Below are 16,633 nucleotides of genomic sequence, written 5' to 3'. Positions count from 1 at the left end.
TTTTTTTTTTTTTTTTTTTTTATTATTTTTTTTTCCTTTAGTTTTCTTTACACAATGGAAATCATGATCTTGAATGTGAGGTGTTGGTAATCAGGTGACTTCATGACCAACCTGCGGTGGCCAAGACATGATGCAACGCGCGGGAGTGTTTGACTAGTCTACTTGTAGCTGCGGCGAAATTAGTGCGTCGGGCTCAGACCTGCTACAGCTGCCACAAAGACTCGCGGCAGGACTTCGACATTCTTCTAGATCTGCTGGAGAATCCGAGTCCTCCTTAGCTTTGATATATGACCTTTTGTTGGCTGCAAGCAACTTCTTAGACTTGGTATATCTCCATACGATTACTAAATAGTGATAAAGACATTTGCGATTTAACGACCTGAGATAAATATTTTGGCCTTTAAAACAAGCGCTAGAACCATTCACATTGGAGTTGAAGACATTGGCGTACTCTGAGAGCCCCCCAGACCCAGAGTATATCTTGCACATTCCTGAGCCCGTATCGGCAAGTACTCTCTTCAGTCTTTTGATATACTGCCCAACTCCATAAAACGGACAGCCTTGAATACTCCAATACTACTACTGCTGAAACCACCTATCCAGACGTAGACCCCGATTAGCTCAGCTACACGTATCTCATCTGAGCCTGGAGAGAGCAAATTATTACTATAAATGGTTAGAGCTATCATGCAGCTGAGTATCACGTGACCATGTCTGCCATGCAGGTCAAACTCCCAGATGAACAAAACAAACCAGGCTTGAGAGATATTTTCATCGAAACCTTCAGATACTGGCGTTCTATCATCTATAATAATCCATCCCTTACTTAGCTTTCATGGAGGTCACGTCTGCAGAGGTGCTCCTGGGAGCAGGAAAGCCGTTCATCCCGTTTCCCGAGTATACGGTCAACGCATCGCGAGATTGTCGGACACCGGAGCCCATGTTTGGCTTGATGGCAAATTACGAGCGGGAATCCCATTTGTGATTCGCGGGTTGAAGACACCGGAGAACCCATGGGATGATACTACCTGGTACCATGATCTCTTAGACACTCTTTCGGCCACGAGAGGTACGTGACGGCCAAGCAACTATATCCACGGGAGGGTCCGTCAGCTCACATGAGGATTCTGGTACCCCAGCGATATTTGTGAGAAACTGCTCTACAGGTCGCGATGTCAAGATGTAACTGCAGGACCTCTTGCCTCAGAATACACTCCCAAGCAATTTCCGAGATTCGTACGTCACCTAATTCCGGCCTCCGCCCCCCGCCCCCCGGGATTGGCTCCCACAGCTCACAGAATCGCTCCGAAGTTTATACGCCAAGGATCTACAATGCCCGGAGGATTGGGCTCGTAGATTGGACTCTGTTCTACAATCATCTTTTAGACACCGGGGTACTCTTGATATGTTCCGCTTACTGCCGGAAGAAATCGCTCCGGAAGGTTTGATGGCACATGTCGGTACACGGAACTCGTTGTAAGTTTAATGTTGGTCTTTCTCTGACCGGTTGACCCAATCGACTTACCAATTGAATACGGATAGCTCTGGTTTTAACCGATGCTTCAGCGGGACAGTTGCGCTGAACCTTCTGATACAATCCGAGGGTAATCACCAGCCTAGTCTATTATCCTGCTAGGTAGAATTTCTAACTTCGCATCTAGAAGGCGGACATGGTTCCATATGTTTCGAACAGACAGATATGCTCAGCCTAAGTATGATGCTTTCATGGAAGAGCTGAGGAAATCACCTCACACGGACTGGGCGAATCTCACAGTCACCCAGCTACGTCGTGCCAAATTTCCTATCTATGTCACGGACCGACATCCTGGAGACTTGGTGATCTTTCCTCCTGCCACTGCTCATCAAGTCTGGAACGTTAATCCATTGGTCACCAAGCTGGTTTGGACTATAATGCATAGTTCCTCGCTTACCTATTTCTTTGACCATGTTCAGCCGGCTTATCAAAACAATGCCACGCAGACCCGGGCCGGGTGTCCCTCATCCCCCTGCATGCATTGGAGAGTCGCCACTGGCGGCCAGGAGATATTTATTTCTTTCTGAGTCTCTTTCTGCAGATGTATGAAGAAGAAGATATTGAAAATGAGTTGGGTGTACAGATAGAACTCATAGACACTCAGGGTGCAGTGGTCGAATGCAGCTTTTGTGGCTTGACGATCTGGAATCGTCATCTACATTGTGAGCAATGTGGAGATTTCGACTTGTGTCTGCGGTGCTTCGTGTCTGGACGAAGCTGTAAGCACCCTCGCAGTTACACGTGGGCCGAATTACTTCCACGAGACTACTGCGAGAATATCATCAGCAGTGCCCTGAACAAGCTAGGTCGTCGACTGCCTCCAATTCCCCTGCGCACAAAGCAACTGTCTCCAAGTCCACCGCCCACAACGTAAGGATTTTCAACCAGTCTGATTCTCTTGAAGACCATTCGCAGGAAAAGCACCTTCTCACTTCACTCTCTTCTAACCAGCTCAACAGAGTCACCAATGTTTCAACCCGTTTGGTCTCACTAGCTGACAAATGTTCTTTCCCGTCACAAGACCTTGGGCACATTGGCCGCCACCGCAGTAGTCGCGCGAAAGTCACGTGAGGTAAATCATCTCTCTGTCGTTCATACCAAGATGAACATATCAATGACAAACAAATTAGGTTTCACGTTGTCATCTATGCCGGGTTTTTCAATTTTTGTGGGAGGGAATGAGATGTTCGCAGCGTGATGCGTTCTTCTGCTTTTGCGGGCTTCATAGACACTTTGCGCATGGACTTGATTCCATGCCTGAGGACTGCAGAGTGCTGGGTTTGTCCCAAATGCTCAGAGGTGTGCAACTGCCGAGACTGTCGCATCGATGAGCCGTATCGTAGTAAGGCGAAGCCTGTGCGAGTCCGGGTGAAGCCACTTGACAAGCGAAGACGCATCGGCTTTTTCTTGATAATGTATTTGACCGGAGGAGATGCAAAAGAGCGGCCCAGATCGCATGGACACAGCCAAGAACTACCAAAGAGTGGAAAGAGGCTCAAGACAGATTCCAACGAGAACGAGCTTGTGGAACGACAACAGACTGATGGTTCTCATGCTTTCATCGACCGTCCGAAGTACGAGCCAAGGGTTTCTCAGCAGGCCAATATCTCGACTCCAATCAGAGAATGCCCAGCAGATCAAGCAGAATTATTTTCTCGGAGAAGTCAAGATGCAAAGGGTCAGTTTCGTATCAGTGACCCCGTGGAAGACCGACATCGGGACGAAATGCGACAGACTCCTCGAGCCTTGATCAAAAGCGGTTCCTCTATAGCGTCTACGACTTCAGAGGACAACACATACGCCTCTAGAAGAGATGTCAGCATCGCTGCCCTCGAGAGAAAAATGGCATCGCTCGTTGATTCGCATGCGAAGCTCCTTAAAAAGGTTGCCAAGATGCAGAGGCAAGTGGAAGAACAGAAGCGAAGCAAAGCTGAGGCACTGTTAAACAATCTCTATCGAGATTCTCCTCATCTGGCTGATATCGTTCGTGAGGAGGCGCGACGACGAGGGTTCTAGACGCAACGCGTAGGTTCCGCGGTTATTTAGGAGTTGGCGAAAGAGGCGGAATTGGCCTGTCCGTCTAGGTTGGTTATCCCATCCCACCTAAAGGAAATGCGACATTTTGAAGTAGCATATTATTCTCGAATATTCAGTCATAGGAAATCAGTCATTAGCGCTTTGATGTATTTATTGTCGTCCATGAAAGACGAATGTCTGTATTGATCCAGAGGAAAGCAGGCATACATCAGGTTGACATCAGGGAAGAACTGTCAAATAGAGGGGAGGGAGGGAGGAAGGCGGGCGGAAGCGATCCAAGGAAGCAGGCGGAGTTCCAGCCGGCGGTGATCCTCATCTCTCTCTCCACATCCATCCATCCCTCCCTCTCTCTCTCTTCCTTGCCTCTCTTTCTTCCTCCCTCCCCTTCCTCAACCACCACTTACCTTGTCTTTCTCCTATTTTGTCCTGCTCCACACTCACCCCTTGGTCGCTTGGTCCATATCTTTTTGCTGGATATCTCTCCTTGATCGAGTTCACGAATATTGAACCCGGACTCTTTCTCCAAACAGAATCACTCACACTTGGTATGTTTAGATGGTTCCTCCGAGTCCCAGCCCACCATCCACTCATTCCTGATCGGCGTCAACACCCGTCAACCCCCTCCCCCTTTCTCCCTCATCACACCGCACGGCTAATGCTGTATGCTTGTGCTTCGCATAGCGAAACAATTTCGAAGGAAAATATACCCGTTCGATCACAATCATCACATCGATTTTGCGCCGGAATTGAGTGGGGACTTGAACGGCCACCACCTCCGCGATTCATCTGCTTCGGTCATTCTATCTCCCCGCCGGGGGCTGGCGGTACCTAGCAGGCACACACACCGAACTCACACTACCTCGATCCTGACCGCCTCCACAACACACGACCAGCTCACCTTCGCACGACTACACGCGCGCCATCAACCTTATCCTTTTCTCCCTTGCCTCCTTCCCCTTTTCTCCAGCTTGGTGCGACCTTGGCCGTGGACGTCTTACACAATTCCAGTGTTTACTGTCTCTTTGCCCCGCCATGCCCTGCTTCAAGGGTCTTGCCGTGAGTATACACACTCCGGACGGCCCGATTTCCGAATACTCGATCCAGCGCCAATCACGAGCCTCTCGCATAGCTTGCTATATCCCTGTACCGCCTCCCAAGCTACCTGACTCCGGATCGGGCCGACCTGAACAATCGACTTTCGCCATCTCGATCACACTCTTGAACCCCGGTCAAGATGTACCTTATTCCACTCCGAAAGCGACACCCGACAACCCTGCACCCAGGCCGAAGATAGTTGGTGGGCTCCCTGGCCCGACCGAGATGCGCGGCCACTACTCTAGCATGGTTATTCCTTACAAGCCGTTGACCAATTCGCCAAACGAGACGGTCGCTGCGTACATCTACTTCGATGGTCGGCAAAAGGAGGAAGTGGCCACGCTTCTACGGAGAGGCGAGGAGACCTGGGTCAACTCTCGATGGGTTAGTGTCCCAGATTCAGAGGGCGGTGGCCTGGCCGAACGGGAATTCCTCTTCCGTGAAGTTGGACTTGAGAGATGGTTAAATGGCCTAGACCTTGACGGGAAGGATGCGGCGGCCAAGATCGAGCGACGAAGGCAGAAGATGGAAAAGCGTCGCCTGAAGCGCAATGAGATTGGCGGTATGGACACGGATGCTAAGTCGCAGAAGGAGAGAGACATAATGCGGTACGGAAATGATTCGAAGTCTCCGTTGGAGGATGTCTCCGATGAAGACATGTCGTTCTCTGATTCCGATGACGATCCGATCCCCGAGTCTGCAGGGCAAATCAAAGTTGCACTCTTCCGTGTCCTAGCCTCCGGCGAGGTCAAGCGGGGAGAGTACTCGCCTCAGTTTGATGCTCACGATGATGACGATGACGTCTCAGGCGGCAATGACAACAGCGGCGCATCCGACGCCAACGTTGACCACACTACGAGCTTTGCTAAACCGAAAACACTCGATCCCAAGACAATCAGCACACAAACCGTGACGAGCATCGATGCGACTGATAAGCCTTACGCCACTTTCACATTCATGTACCGTGGAGAGCGTAGGTCTTGGCCCAGCTTTTAGTTCTAGCACTCGGAACTGACTTTGATCTAGGACAACTGCAGAAGATGGGAATCCTCAAGGATGCCAAAGTGCAGGAAACTCCCGGGTCTGCCAAGCGTCGGTCGATACAGCCTGATTTCTCCAATCTTGGTCCGCTCAAGCCTGGCGGCACCGTTGGTTTCCTGAATTTCCGCGAGAACACAGAAAATAATAGGAGAGGAAAGAAAAAGAATGCGGGCGACGATGACATGGACAGCGATGACGATGACGACAACTCCATCCTCGGTAAAGCGGACGCTGAAGAGGGCAAGGATGATGATGTGCACCTGTCACCGGAAGAGCTCAAGCAGCAGGGTGAATTAGCGGAGAGCATTCGAAAGATCAAGGTGAGTTCCAACTTCTTTGCGGTCGGCTCCGTAGGCCTGACTAATAGATATCCAAGCTCAAACGCCAACACTCGTCAGCGTCACTGGCAACCAACACTCCTCCGACCGATACTGGAAGCCCTCGAGCAGCTGGAGACACAGCACCGTCTTCGAACCTTTCCACAACACCTCCGATCGTGCCCCCGTCGACTGCCGCCACTGAAGTCCCGAAGCCAGCGACCAACACGGTCGATGGTGAATTTGTTGGCAGTCCTCTGAAGAAACAGCGAGCCAGCGTCTCACAAGCGGATGAAGATGTGATGCGCAGACGGATGGAGTCGGGGTTGTCTCATGAGATTACCAACAATGATGCTCCACAGCCCGCTGTAAATGCGGCCACCACTACCAATGCCGCCGGGGCCGCGAACCATCCACCACATGATTCAATGGCTACCGAAGAGGAAGAGCTATAAGCTCGTGGCCTTTCAAAACCGTTTTGACGTTGAGTTTTTAGTTAATTGACGCATACCGATCAGAAAGGCACTGGTATTTGATGCTGTCAAGCCCTGCGTCCAGATGACGGATTCCACCTCTTTCGACCGAGGGCCTTCTCTTTCGGTGTTGGTGCTGGTGCTGGTACTGCTGCTGCTGATGATGATTACCATTATTATTACAGGCACTATGGATGAATTACTAGTGCAGCATTCTTATATTGTTTTGGGTATCAATCCTTTATTTCCATAGCTAAGGTGTGGGCGGTGATACAAACGGCCGTGATTAAACATGACCGCAGGTGGCTGCTTCTTGTTTTTGGAATGTGTGGTGTGCTCTTTTGCTAGTCACAGAACCTTACTGGCGAATGGTTAGGGGATGGGTGGGATCATTGCTAGAATGGAGCATGAGGTACGTATTGAGCGGAGGTAATTGCTATAGAGGGAATGAGTTACGCAAGTTGCATGTTGAAACCAACCTATGATTTGGATTTGAGATACAGAGAAAGAGTTGAGCCTGCAAAGAGAAGGCAGGGCTCGTAGAGTTTGGTCTGAGGCAGTATCTGAGAATCTTGCGAGAAGATACCTGCACATCCACTACAGCACTTGCAGATGAATAGAACGAGCAGGTACTGCAGCAAGTAACTTTGACCTCCGAGCGTATCGACTTGTCGACTGATCAAACAAAAACCAGCACATAAATATTTGCTACGTCAAGTCAAATTCCGCAGTGGCAAAGACTGCTGCACATGCGCGATATATCATTAAGCATCGACAGGGTCCTGCGCTCGCCAATTACTACAGTACCTTTTTTGCTCGCTCGATTATTACGACATCATGAGCAGTAGTTGCAATAGCAGTAGCGACGCAGTCTTGTGATCCGTCGATCAGAAAGAAGCATCATGAAGTATCATCATGCTTCATGATTTCCAACACCTCGTGCTAGATACGCGCGACAGCAACCAAGCCTTATCTGTTCATCAGGTGTGATATCAGTATGAACCTTGTTTCATTCTTATTGTCATCCAGGTGTCAGCATGGCGCCGGCCTTGTCGTCCTTAGCGAGCCATTGCATGCATAAGGCTATGCATAATACTATGACTTATGGATAGCCATGTAAGTACCTCCGGGCGTCACTCAAACAAGGTGCCAAGTCCCTTACTAGCTATCTTATTCAATGCCCCATCTCGGATACAGGCTTCATCTTTTGAAAGAGATTTCTTCGCTTCCTATTACTTGCTCCCTTTAAGTCATGAGGACCCTGTATTTGAGGGCTTTTGTCATATCATATGGAGTCTAGTCGACGCTATTGTTAGATTGTCACAGGACAGAAGAGAAAGCATCTTCTAAGCGCGCGCATTATGGTCTTAAGAAGAGGTGCTGAGTCATATTCACATGGGCTTGTAGCTCAGTGGTAGAGCGCTCGCTTCGCATGCGAGAGGTCAGGGGTTCGATTCCCCCCAAGTCCATCTTTTTTGCTTCCGATCTTCACGGGATCAAGGATGGGCTCCCAGCCTATCTTTTTGTCATCTCTGTGTACTTCTAAACTGTATCAGACACACAAGCGAAAGCAGAATCCTAGGCCCTGAAAGAGAACGGGATGGAGGGGAAGTGACTGACAGGCCTCGTCCCCACTGCGGTGGAGTCCCAGGGGGAAAAGTGGAGCCCCTCCCACTCCACTATGGAAGAGTAGGTACAACCCCACCTTATTATATCACCTCCACCAAACTATCATTAAAGGTGCTCCATATGTATCTCATTCGAAAGCCACGATCCTCACGTTCATTTTATGCTCTCCACTTCTCAGGATGTGCATGTGTTGGCGAGATCCCGCCTGCGCCGGTTTAACGAAGGCTCTATATCAATGAGTTCTTCGCTGCTATCGTCAACAACAGCCGGGGTGGTGTAGTGGTATTAACATTGCAGAGCCACCGGGGCCTTGAGCCTTGCGGATGGAGTGCAGATTCTGGGTTCGAGTCCCAGTCCCGGCAATTCTTTTTTGTTTCTGCTCGAGCACGGCGGAGGCGTCATTTGGACGTCATGATATTTTGCGCGGGTGGTATAGTAGGTTCTATCTAGGCTCGATGGTCCTGAGGGATGGTGTGGCGCTGACTTAGGCAAAAATACTGTTTTTGGTGTTGTTGTTATGAGATATGCTAAGGGAAGCTCCGAGGAGACGATGCGCGCATTGGGCTTGGAATGAAGAGCTCGCTTAGGCTTCCTTGTAGTGTGCTCTTGGCCTCAAGATGTCGAGTTTGTAGGATATTTTCTGCTGGATCTGGTGCTGGTTGAAAGACAGGAGTGACAGATTGTTTGTCTATGGCGAGAGCCATGTATATGCACGTATGCTGACAGTGGAGCGCAGATGCTGAAGCCGGCTTGAGTGGACTAAGGACATGGGGACGAGCTTGTGATTGATACAGTACGTCTGTAGAAGCAAAGATGCGTTAGCTAGAGAGTCCAAGCTAGCGCATGTGCAGGGGAAAGAAATAGGTATAGTACTCGATGAAACCGCATGCTAGCGATCTGACTCGGGCGAGTCAAGTCCTTTGCCAGTTCACACGCGCACCATAATAGAATTCGTGCCTCGATCATGATATGTCTGACGAGAACATTGCCGACAGCAAGGAAAGGGTCGTCCAAAGTTTTGCATTACTCAGACAACGGATATCGAAGACAGAGAGTGAGTCGATGTGAGTCGAGGGGACGTCTTACCGTTAGACTGAGGCAGTAATAACGCCGATTTACGCCTGAGAAGCCATAACCAGGTATTTAGGAACTAGATTGAGGCTGTCGTGAGCTTCGGATATTCACTAAAGCGTGCGCAGACAGAAACATCTCATGGGTGTGAGCGAGTAGGTCGAGATGTGTTACAGAAGAAACCCCAGGCTGGAAGTATCACATTTTTGCTTTGAATCAGAACTTCCTTGCCCCGAGCCGGAGTTGTGAAAAAGAGAACATTTCTAGTTATCTTCTCTTCCTGTGTTGTCTCAACAATCTATTACTTATTCTTTCTTTCCCAACATCCTCTCTGAAGAAGTCGCCACATACACTTTTGTTGAGACTTAAATCAAGATTTAATCAAGTCTGACCAGCCTTTAAGACCTACAAGCTGCGACACCACATATCAACTTTCCCAACACCAAAGGACTTCAAGTTCCACCAGACTTGTCTCATCATATGAGAAGTGACCTCCAGTTCACAAACCAAGAATTCTCGCTGAACTCACTCAGTACTGTCATAACACAGACACGCAAGTAACAGAGGCCCAAGTATCCAGGACAATTTCCATAGTTGAGATCAATATAGTCCTAAATTCAAAAGATCGCTAGAAACTTGGTATTTTCCCCTTCATTGCTTCGGCAAGTGAGTTGACCATGGATGACTCTGAGGATTTCAACATCCCTTCAGAACAACGCCGCGCACTCCTCCGGGACCTCGAAAGTGTCCTTGGCGACTTATCTATTCCGTGCCATTGGTGGGCTACGTTCATCTTATGTGATATTGAGAGGCTCAAGGGTATCGTCGAGAAGATCAGATTAGATCCCGCGGTTGAACAGCTAGGCATTCCCTCATGCTGGACGCTTCTTCGCTGTTGGTGGTCTGAGGAGAAGGTAAAGAGATGGGTGATGCATACTTTGAATGGGCCCGGGAATTCCACCGCGCCGGTAAAGACTCTCCAGAACTTGATCACATTAAGTTGCTCCCTGCATGCTTATTGGACCTGTGGGGGATTCGTGCTAAGGCCAGAGCCAGAACGCCCCACCAGTAACAAGGAAATGAAAGTTCAGTTTCTCTGAGTGCTTTCGCGAGGGTATAAAGCTCAAGATACATTCCATGTTCTGTCAAAACCGCTCCCCATCGATAGGGAAATGAAGAGACTTCTGAAAGCAGATCCCGTGAGGATTTAAGAAGAGTGGTATGGCTTTTTATCAAGACGTTCCGGGATGGTGAAATCTGCAGACTGGATCACATTGACCACCCATGACTCAACAAAGTACCCTCTCCCCAGCTATGACCTCCTTTAAATGCAGTTCGTTCTCAGCCGCCTTTATCGACTGTCGGGTGTCTCCAAGGAAGTGGACCTATCCGAAGGAGGGCAGTGACGCCAATCTTTCCATCGGTGCACGGATCGACTGGGCTTGCTTTGGACCATGATATGCATTGGGTCAGTGTCATCTTAAATAATAATGCAATGCGATGAGTTTGAATTGTATGACTCGATAGAAAGAATTGAATTCAGCTGTACACAGCCGCGAAGAATAGCACTTGCAAGGCTGGAATATGCCGACAACCGAGAAGGCTCCTGCGTGAGGAATAGTAGACGTAAGACGCTGGAGCCTGTTCTCTCAACTGGCTATTGCACGCCATCCTTGGTCTTCCTTTCCGTTCATTTCTGAAAATGGTACCTATCAAGCATTGGGTTGAGCAAGTCAAATAACTCTGAAATCTACACAGGGTTACTTACAACATATCAGCTATCATATGCGGTGCAAGTCAAGGTTTTGACCAGAGCAGATCTCTATTCACCAAATTGATGCTTGGCAAAATCACGGAGATAGCATGCGCCACAAGATACCACTGTAGGCTGTAGTGCCTGTCCCTTGGCATGCGGGACCCCCAGGGTCGGGCCGAGACCAGGTGCGGAAAGTGGCCTTCTTGCTCGGGCCACCCGGGTCACGGGCGGTAAGCGCTAACAATCCTCGCCAATGTTTATGTGAACGATGTTTTGCACACATCCTTGAGCCTCCGTCTCCAAACTACTCTCTGCCCCCAACTCAAACATGGGGATCTTCAGCCTCTTTGGCAAAGCAAGACCCCCTCATCCAGAAACATTCCCGACCGACACCATAGTCCCAATCGGCTTCTGGGATGGCCGATCGTATCAACATAGTATCTGCATGGAGGTCACCTACCGGTTTGACGATGTGCTTGATGTCGAGAGGCTGAATCACTCTCTGACAAGACTGTTGCAGCTTGGGGAATGGCACAAGCTCGGCGCGCGCTTGCGGCGGAATGTATGTAATACCTCCTCTCCCAAAGAGAAACAAAAGAGAACTCTTTTCTGAATGCCTTATAGGATGCCGGACAGCTTGAATATCATATTCCGCGGGAATACACTGCCCAACGACCAGGTTTCATTCTCACAAGCGAAGAATTTCCAATGAAGGCGATCGAGCATCCCCTGGCTTCCAAAATTCCCACAGCAACAGATACACCTCGGGTGCTCGGCGTAGCCGACGAGATCGTTCCCATCTGTCACCATGCGCAAGCGCCGCGGTGTCTGGACGACTGGATCTATACGGACCGACCTCAGCTTGCTATCCATGCTGCCTCATTCACCGACACCACAATCCTGACGATAACCTTCCTGCACACCCTCATGGATGGGATGGGCATGTCCAGCTTCTTCACGGCCTGGACGGCTGTGCTGCGTGGCCAAGAAGATCAGGTACCCACTTTCCTCGGGTTCGACACCACCCCAATGCACACCTTGAATAGCACGATTCCCGTGGAACCATTCATACATCAGGGGCTATTGCTCCGAGGTTTCCGCATGCTGCTCGGTGCCATGTATATCATGTGGGAGTATTACTGGCGAGGACCGGAAGAGCAGCGTGTCGTATGCATCAACGGGTCATTTGTTGATCGGATGCGGAGCCAGGCGATGCAGGAACTCACCACTACGAAGCATGATACGAACGCTCCCCGCGTCTCATTCCTCAGCGAGAGCGACGTCCTTCTAGCATGGTGGACCCAAATAGTGGTCAAAGCGCTCAACCCCAACCCCAACCGCTTGCTTGTGCTAATGAACATCTTCGACTTCCGCTCCCTCATCCCACCTCTACCAGGATCTACGACTTCCTCTGAGAAAAAAAGCATCGCCGTCATCGGAAACGCCACTTATCCTGCCTACACCTTCCTCCGGGTCGGCGAAATCCCCACGACGCCGATTAGCCACCTGGCCGCGCAAATCCGCCACTCCTTGGTCCAGCAACGCACCAAGCCGCAGGTAGAAGCCCTGGCCGCCTTGATCCGCGCGACCACGGAAGCGCAAGGAGTCGACGCGACGCTCTTTGGCGAGCCCAGCTCGCTCCTCATGGTCTGGTCAAACTGGCATAAGGGACGCCTCTTCGAGATTGACTTTTCAGCGGCTGTCACCTCGATTGGGGTGCCAACGTCAGTTGGGAACGGGCGAACGAACCCTGTGGGACGTCCGTCATATATTATCTCCAATGCCCACGTGGGCGGCCCGATGCCGACGAATCTCGGGCCCGTGGTGGGCAAGGATGCGGCGGGGAACTGGTGGTTGACGTGGAGACTGCCCCAGTGGGCATGGCCGATGGTGGAAGCGCAAGTACATTCGGCGGTTCTAGCGAAATGAGGGGGATAGCACCAGAAGCTGTAGACTATGGGCAGTCAGCGTTTGAGATGAGATACTCAAGGTACAATGCTTCCAGAGCGCCAGTGAAATAAGTAAAAACCATCCCAGACTAGTTCGTCTAAATGGTCCTTGCCAATGGCGGTTAGGAGACACTGACTCGTTTGATTGCCTTTCCTGATCAGGAGCTAATGGTAGGCTCGAATGTGAATCCAAAGGCTGGTAATACGGATCTCCGGGTAGGATTCAAAATTCCTAGAGCACAAGATACTGAAGGTGGCAGTAGAGAAACAAATTCGAGAATATGCAGGTAGATTAAGCAGTACCTCAACCATTAATGTGCACCTAGCGAGCGCGTTCGACCTGTGCATAGTCCCGAAAGTAGAGAATAAAGATGACCAGAGAGAAGTGCAGAAATAGCCTGAAGCACGCCAGAACACCCCAACGCCCGAGTCGCTCATTCTGAACCCGTTACTCGTCACCAAAATCATTAATCATGCCTCTGTAGCTGTCTGAGACCCGGATTCCCACAACTTCTTGGTATCCTCAATTAGCTTAGCAAAATGCCACTGGGCGATGGTCTTGATGACAGTCTGATCCTTCTTGCGAAGGTCGAATAACCGGGTCCGACGCACCACCAGCGAAGTGCCGTCAAAGTAAGCCTCGAGCAGCCGAGCATGTTGGGGTCCCATGAACGAGAAAAGCAGAACCTTTGGAGTTCTCAGTCAGTATCAGAGGGTTCCGCAGGGGTATAGGCAGGTTTTGCCGATACAGTCAGGTGCTTGAAAAAGCTGGATCGCCTCATTTGCGCATTTATCAAGCGTAGAGCGATTAGAACCTCTCCTCGAAGAACTGTTGTGTCTGTGCCATCTATGCCATGGTACATAAATGCTTGTATATGAGAATATCGGCGCTTGGCCACCTCACAACCGTATTTTAGTTATCCATTGAGGGTCGCTGAACTGGTGTAAATCCGTAAAAGGTCTGTCGTCGAAACTGCTCGGTTGTGCAGATAAGACAAGAATTTGATATAGGTAGAGTTGGTGGTGGAGGCAAAAAGGCTAATAGTTACCTGCTAGTGCGCCACAGCCCATCAAACTCGCGAAGCTCGTTATCTTTGCTAAACCAGGTACAACCGGCAGTATAATGAAGAATATAATGGGTCAGATTACGTGAACACTTCAATCTGTCTGTGTCATCTTGGGAAAAGAAATCGAAATCTTAGAACCGCCCCGCTTCCTCATCGTCGGGATCTAGCAGTAGGGAGGCAGAGCATGGTGCAAAGAATCTGGGCTTGGATTCTGATTGTGTATCCAGCTCCATGGGCAGGATATTCATGTTGTGTAGTTTCCCTTGACGCTCATCGAATTCATGGGTTTCAAGGTGTTTGATGTGATGAGCCAGTGCACGCACCGTGTCCCGTAGCTTCAGGTGTTCTGGGTCTCGACAACAGACATGATGATGAAGTCATAAGATAAGGTAATGCAGAGCCGGACTACTTTTGAGGGGGAAAAGAAAAAAAAAACAATCAAGATAGATGACTGAGCCTGATGTCCTTCGGAAACAGGATCGCGCTGGGGGATGTTGGAACATAAGTAGGGATGTTTTCGGGGACTGGTTGCCGGGCGACCCACCGCTGTGTCACGAATCACTCGCGGCCTTACTAATTGCGACGACGCATGCAACCTTAAAGGTAAGCGCGGAGCCTTGCCCGCGGCCCGGCCATTGAGTGGCTTTCGCGTGACTCCTGAGTAACGTGCTGATTGGTCAAATCTCGACATGTTGATTGAGCAAAGTACCACTGGGCGGGCAGTACCTTAGTACTATTGACTTCGGAGTATTCCGACAGTCCGTGCGCATATAAACTACATAGTACATCTTTTCAGGTTCTAGTGCTCAGTAACCTTGTCGAGTCTATTTTGGACTCCGCATCGTAACAATCTGATTGGAGGCATTGGTCCTCTTCCACAGCCAGTCAAGGCCTTTAGCTCCGACAATCAGCTCGATAGTCGATACTGGTGGTGGTAGTTAGATTGAGTGCGTTATTTGACTAAGCCCGTGCCTGTGTTCAAGTAATGCTCTTAAATAGAGAACCCCCAACTCAAGGCTGACATCCCTCTTGGGCATCCATCTCGGTCCGTGCTATTTTTAAGCGTGCCTATCTGCTTTGCTTTCTGGCCTACTCTCCTTTTATTCTGACTCCGCCACATTTCTTGACTGTAAAATGAGTCGGCTTCCACAGAAACAAGTCCTACCCTCTACTCGCGCACGATGGGAAAAAGATATCGGCGTAAGGAAGTTGCATGGGAAAACTAGTCATGGAACAGAGTTGGCCTCCAGATCAGAGATTAGCTACAACCAATTCTTACTCCTATGCGTTCTTTGGGTGAAGGGGGACAAAGACTCTCTATTACTCCCAGAGAGAATCAAACGCCTGATTCCCGATGCAAAGAAGATGCTGAAGAACTACCAAGCATGGCAATTATACTGCGAGAGCTTCAGCAAGCCCACAAAGTCCCAAGGTGATTTTACTACTGCTCGCTATTTCCAGAAGGTGGCTGCAAACACCGCAGGAACCACAGGGCCGCACAGCTTTGATACACCAATCGCACACCGTACCCGCAATCAATGCAAGGAACAACAGGCCTTGGACATCTCAAGACTTCGACTGGCACCCCCAGAGACTCCAACGAGGAAGACAAGAAAGCCGCCACAGACACCCGTGATGTCAACTTCGGACGACGACGCGAGTGCAATTATAGATGATGATGGTGGTGATGGTGACGGTGATGGAGAAGAGGAGGAGGAGGAAGAGGAGGAGGAGGAAGAGGAGGACGAGGACGAGGAGGCTTCTCCCTTCGTATCTATCACCCCGGCCGCCCAAGTCCCGGAGTATCTCTAGAAGCTGATGTTTCCGCCCACCAAAGACCAAACAATTGTGAACACTGCCCTTGTGGTTTTCCTCAATGCTCTTCCTATGCCCTTCACTTCTGAGACATGCAACTGGTCTATACACAGAAAAGGGTTACTGCCACTTTCGGAGAGTCTTGTTTCGTAGCCCGGACGGACGGATACTTGGATTATGGCGAAGAGAATGCCTATGCTTTAGTTGAGGTTAAGCCTGTGGTTCGAGGTCCAAAAGAAATCTCATTCAGATGCAAGAAAGCGCCCAAATGGTCGGATGGCTATTGAACAATAATGGGGGGAGTATGAGCGACAAACTGTAAGTGTTTACCATAATTTTTGATATGTGAAGTATCTTTAACATTCATTTGCAGTGGAATCCATGTCTCACAGGATCGGCATGAGATATTCCTAACATTTGCAGATTATGATGATGACTATATTGCGTATCTCAAGAATAAATCACCCAAGAACTCAGCCTTATCATTCTTAACCATGCATCAGTACGGTCCTTGGGATACGCAAACTGCCTCTCATATGGCGGAATTGGGACCTATTCTTCTTGTCATCACACTGGATGCTCAATCTGATATCCAAACAAAACAAAAGCCCAGAAGACAATCCAGAAATTTGAAGATCACTAGAGAAAGGACTTTCTCACCTGGCCTTTCCTTCCGAAAATTGCTGCTGTCACGATGCTTCCACCTTCCGTGCGCCATTCCTAGAACATACCATGCTGGATTCCTCAGTTTTACCAAATCCTGATGCAGTCTTTGTTCGAGTTAGCTCCCAGATCAAGCCGAGACCCAAAGGATTGAGTGCTACTTAGCATAAGATTCTGCAGCCAAGC

The 16,633-nt window shown here is 49.7% G+C and overlaps 7 protein-coding genes and 2 non-coding genes across 9 annotated transcripts; 8 read left to right on the top strand and 1 right to left on the bottom strand.

The window, feature by feature from the left end:
- Positions 1-710: 710 nt before the first annotated feature.
- On the top strand, positions 711-3,550 carry BO97DRAFT_431978 (uncharacterized protein; the record flags this gene model as incomplete). The annotated part of the gene is made up of 7 exons (XM_025697513.1): positions 711-795; positions 842-1,069; positions 1,299-1,476; positions 1,543-1,604; positions 1,694-1,918; positions 1,981-2,404; positions 2,878-3,550. 7 exons carry the CDS (start codon positions 711-713, stop codon positions 3,548-3,550), a joined length of 1,875 nt encoding a protein of 624 aa, XP_025554543.1.
- An 849-nt stretch (positions 3,551-4,399) lies between these two features.
- Positions 4,400-6,485, top strand: BO97DRAFT_210353 (uncharacterized protein). Its single transcript, XM_025690565.1, has 3 exons — positions 4,400-5,639; positions 5,693-6,027; positions 6,084-6,485. Exons 1-3 carry the CDS (start codon positions 4,604-4,606, stop codon positions 6,477-6,479), a joined length of 1,767 nt encoding a protein of 588 aa, XP_025554542.1. The 5' UTR covers positions 4,400-4,603; the 3' UTR covers positions 6,480-6,485.
- A 1,409-nt stretch (positions 6,486-7,894) lies between these two features.
- Positions 7,895-7,966, top strand: BO97DRAFT_t63. The gene has a single exon. It is a non-coding gene; the product is annotated as a tRNA-Ala (tRNA).
- Positions 7,967-8,391: 425 nt separating this feature from the next.
- On the top strand, positions 8,392-8,488 carry BO97DRAFT_t64. Its single transcript has one exon. It is a non-coding gene; the product is annotated as a tRNA-OTHER (tRNA).
- A 1,274-nt stretch (positions 8,489-9,762) lies between these two features.
- Positions 9,763-10,297, top strand: BO97DRAFT_460938 (uncharacterized protein; the record flags this gene model as incomplete). The annotated part of the gene is made up of 1 exon (XM_025699359.1): positions 9,763-10,297. Exon 1 carries the CDS (start codon positions 9,875-9,877, stop codon positions 10,295-10,297), a length of 423 nt encoding a protein of 140 aa, XP_025554541.1. The 5' UTR covers positions 9,763-9,874.
- A 948-nt stretch (positions 10,298-11,245) lies between these two features.
- Positions 11,246-12,961, top strand: BO97DRAFT_384479 (uncharacterized protein). The gene is made up of 2 exons (XM_025693425.1): positions 11,246-11,515; positions 11,578-12,961. The coding sequence occupies exons 1-2, from the start codon at positions 11,282-11,284 to the stop codon at positions 12,880-12,882; spliced, it is 1,539 nt and encodes a 512-aa protein (XP_025554540.1). The 5' UTR covers positions 11,246-11,281; the 3' UTR covers positions 12,883-12,961.
- Positions 12,962-13,373: 412 nt separating this feature from the next.
- BO97DRAFT_338166 (uncharacterized protein) lies at positions 13,374-13,786 on the bottom strand (the record flags this gene model as incomplete). Its single annotated transcript, XM_025691514.1, has 2 exons — positions 13,374-13,589; positions 13,652-13,786. Coding segments are annotated over 2 exons (351 nt in total), but the record flags the coding sequence as incomplete, so codon positions are not given.
- A 1,277-nt stretch (positions 13,787-15,063) lies between these two features.
- On the top strand, positions 15,064-16,106 carry BO97DRAFT_460930 (uncharacterized protein; the record flags this gene model as incomplete). The annotated part of the gene is made up of 3 exons (XM_025699358.1): positions 15,064-15,771; positions 15,903-16,005; positions 16,035-16,106. Exons 1-3 carry the CDS (start codon positions 15,104-15,106, stop codon positions 16,104-16,106), a joined length of 843 nt encoding a protein of 280 aa, XP_025554538.1. The 5' UTR covers positions 15,064-15,103.
- Positions 16,107-16,161: 55 nt separating this feature from the next.
- On the top strand, positions 16,162-16,392 carry BO97DRAFT_307097 (uncharacterized protein; the record flags this gene model as incomplete). The annotated part of the gene is made up of 1 exon (XM_025691171.1): positions 16,162-16,392. A coding segment is annotated over one exon (231 nt), but the record flags the coding sequence as incomplete, so codon positions are not given.
- Positions 16,393-16,633: the final 241 nt, after the last annotated feature.

This window comes from Aspergillus homomorphus (assembly GCF_003184865.1).
Source record: "Aspergillus homomorphus CBS 101889 unplaced genomic scaffold BO97scaffold_5, whole genome shotgun sequence".
Classification (NCBI taxonomy): domain Eukaryota; kingdom Fungi; phylum Ascomycota; class Eurotiomycetes; order Eurotiales; family Aspergillaceae; genus Aspergillus; species Aspergillus homomorphus.
The sequence above is the reverse complement of the archived record's forward strand: the minus strand, read 5'-3'. Positions and strand labels throughout refer to the sequence as shown.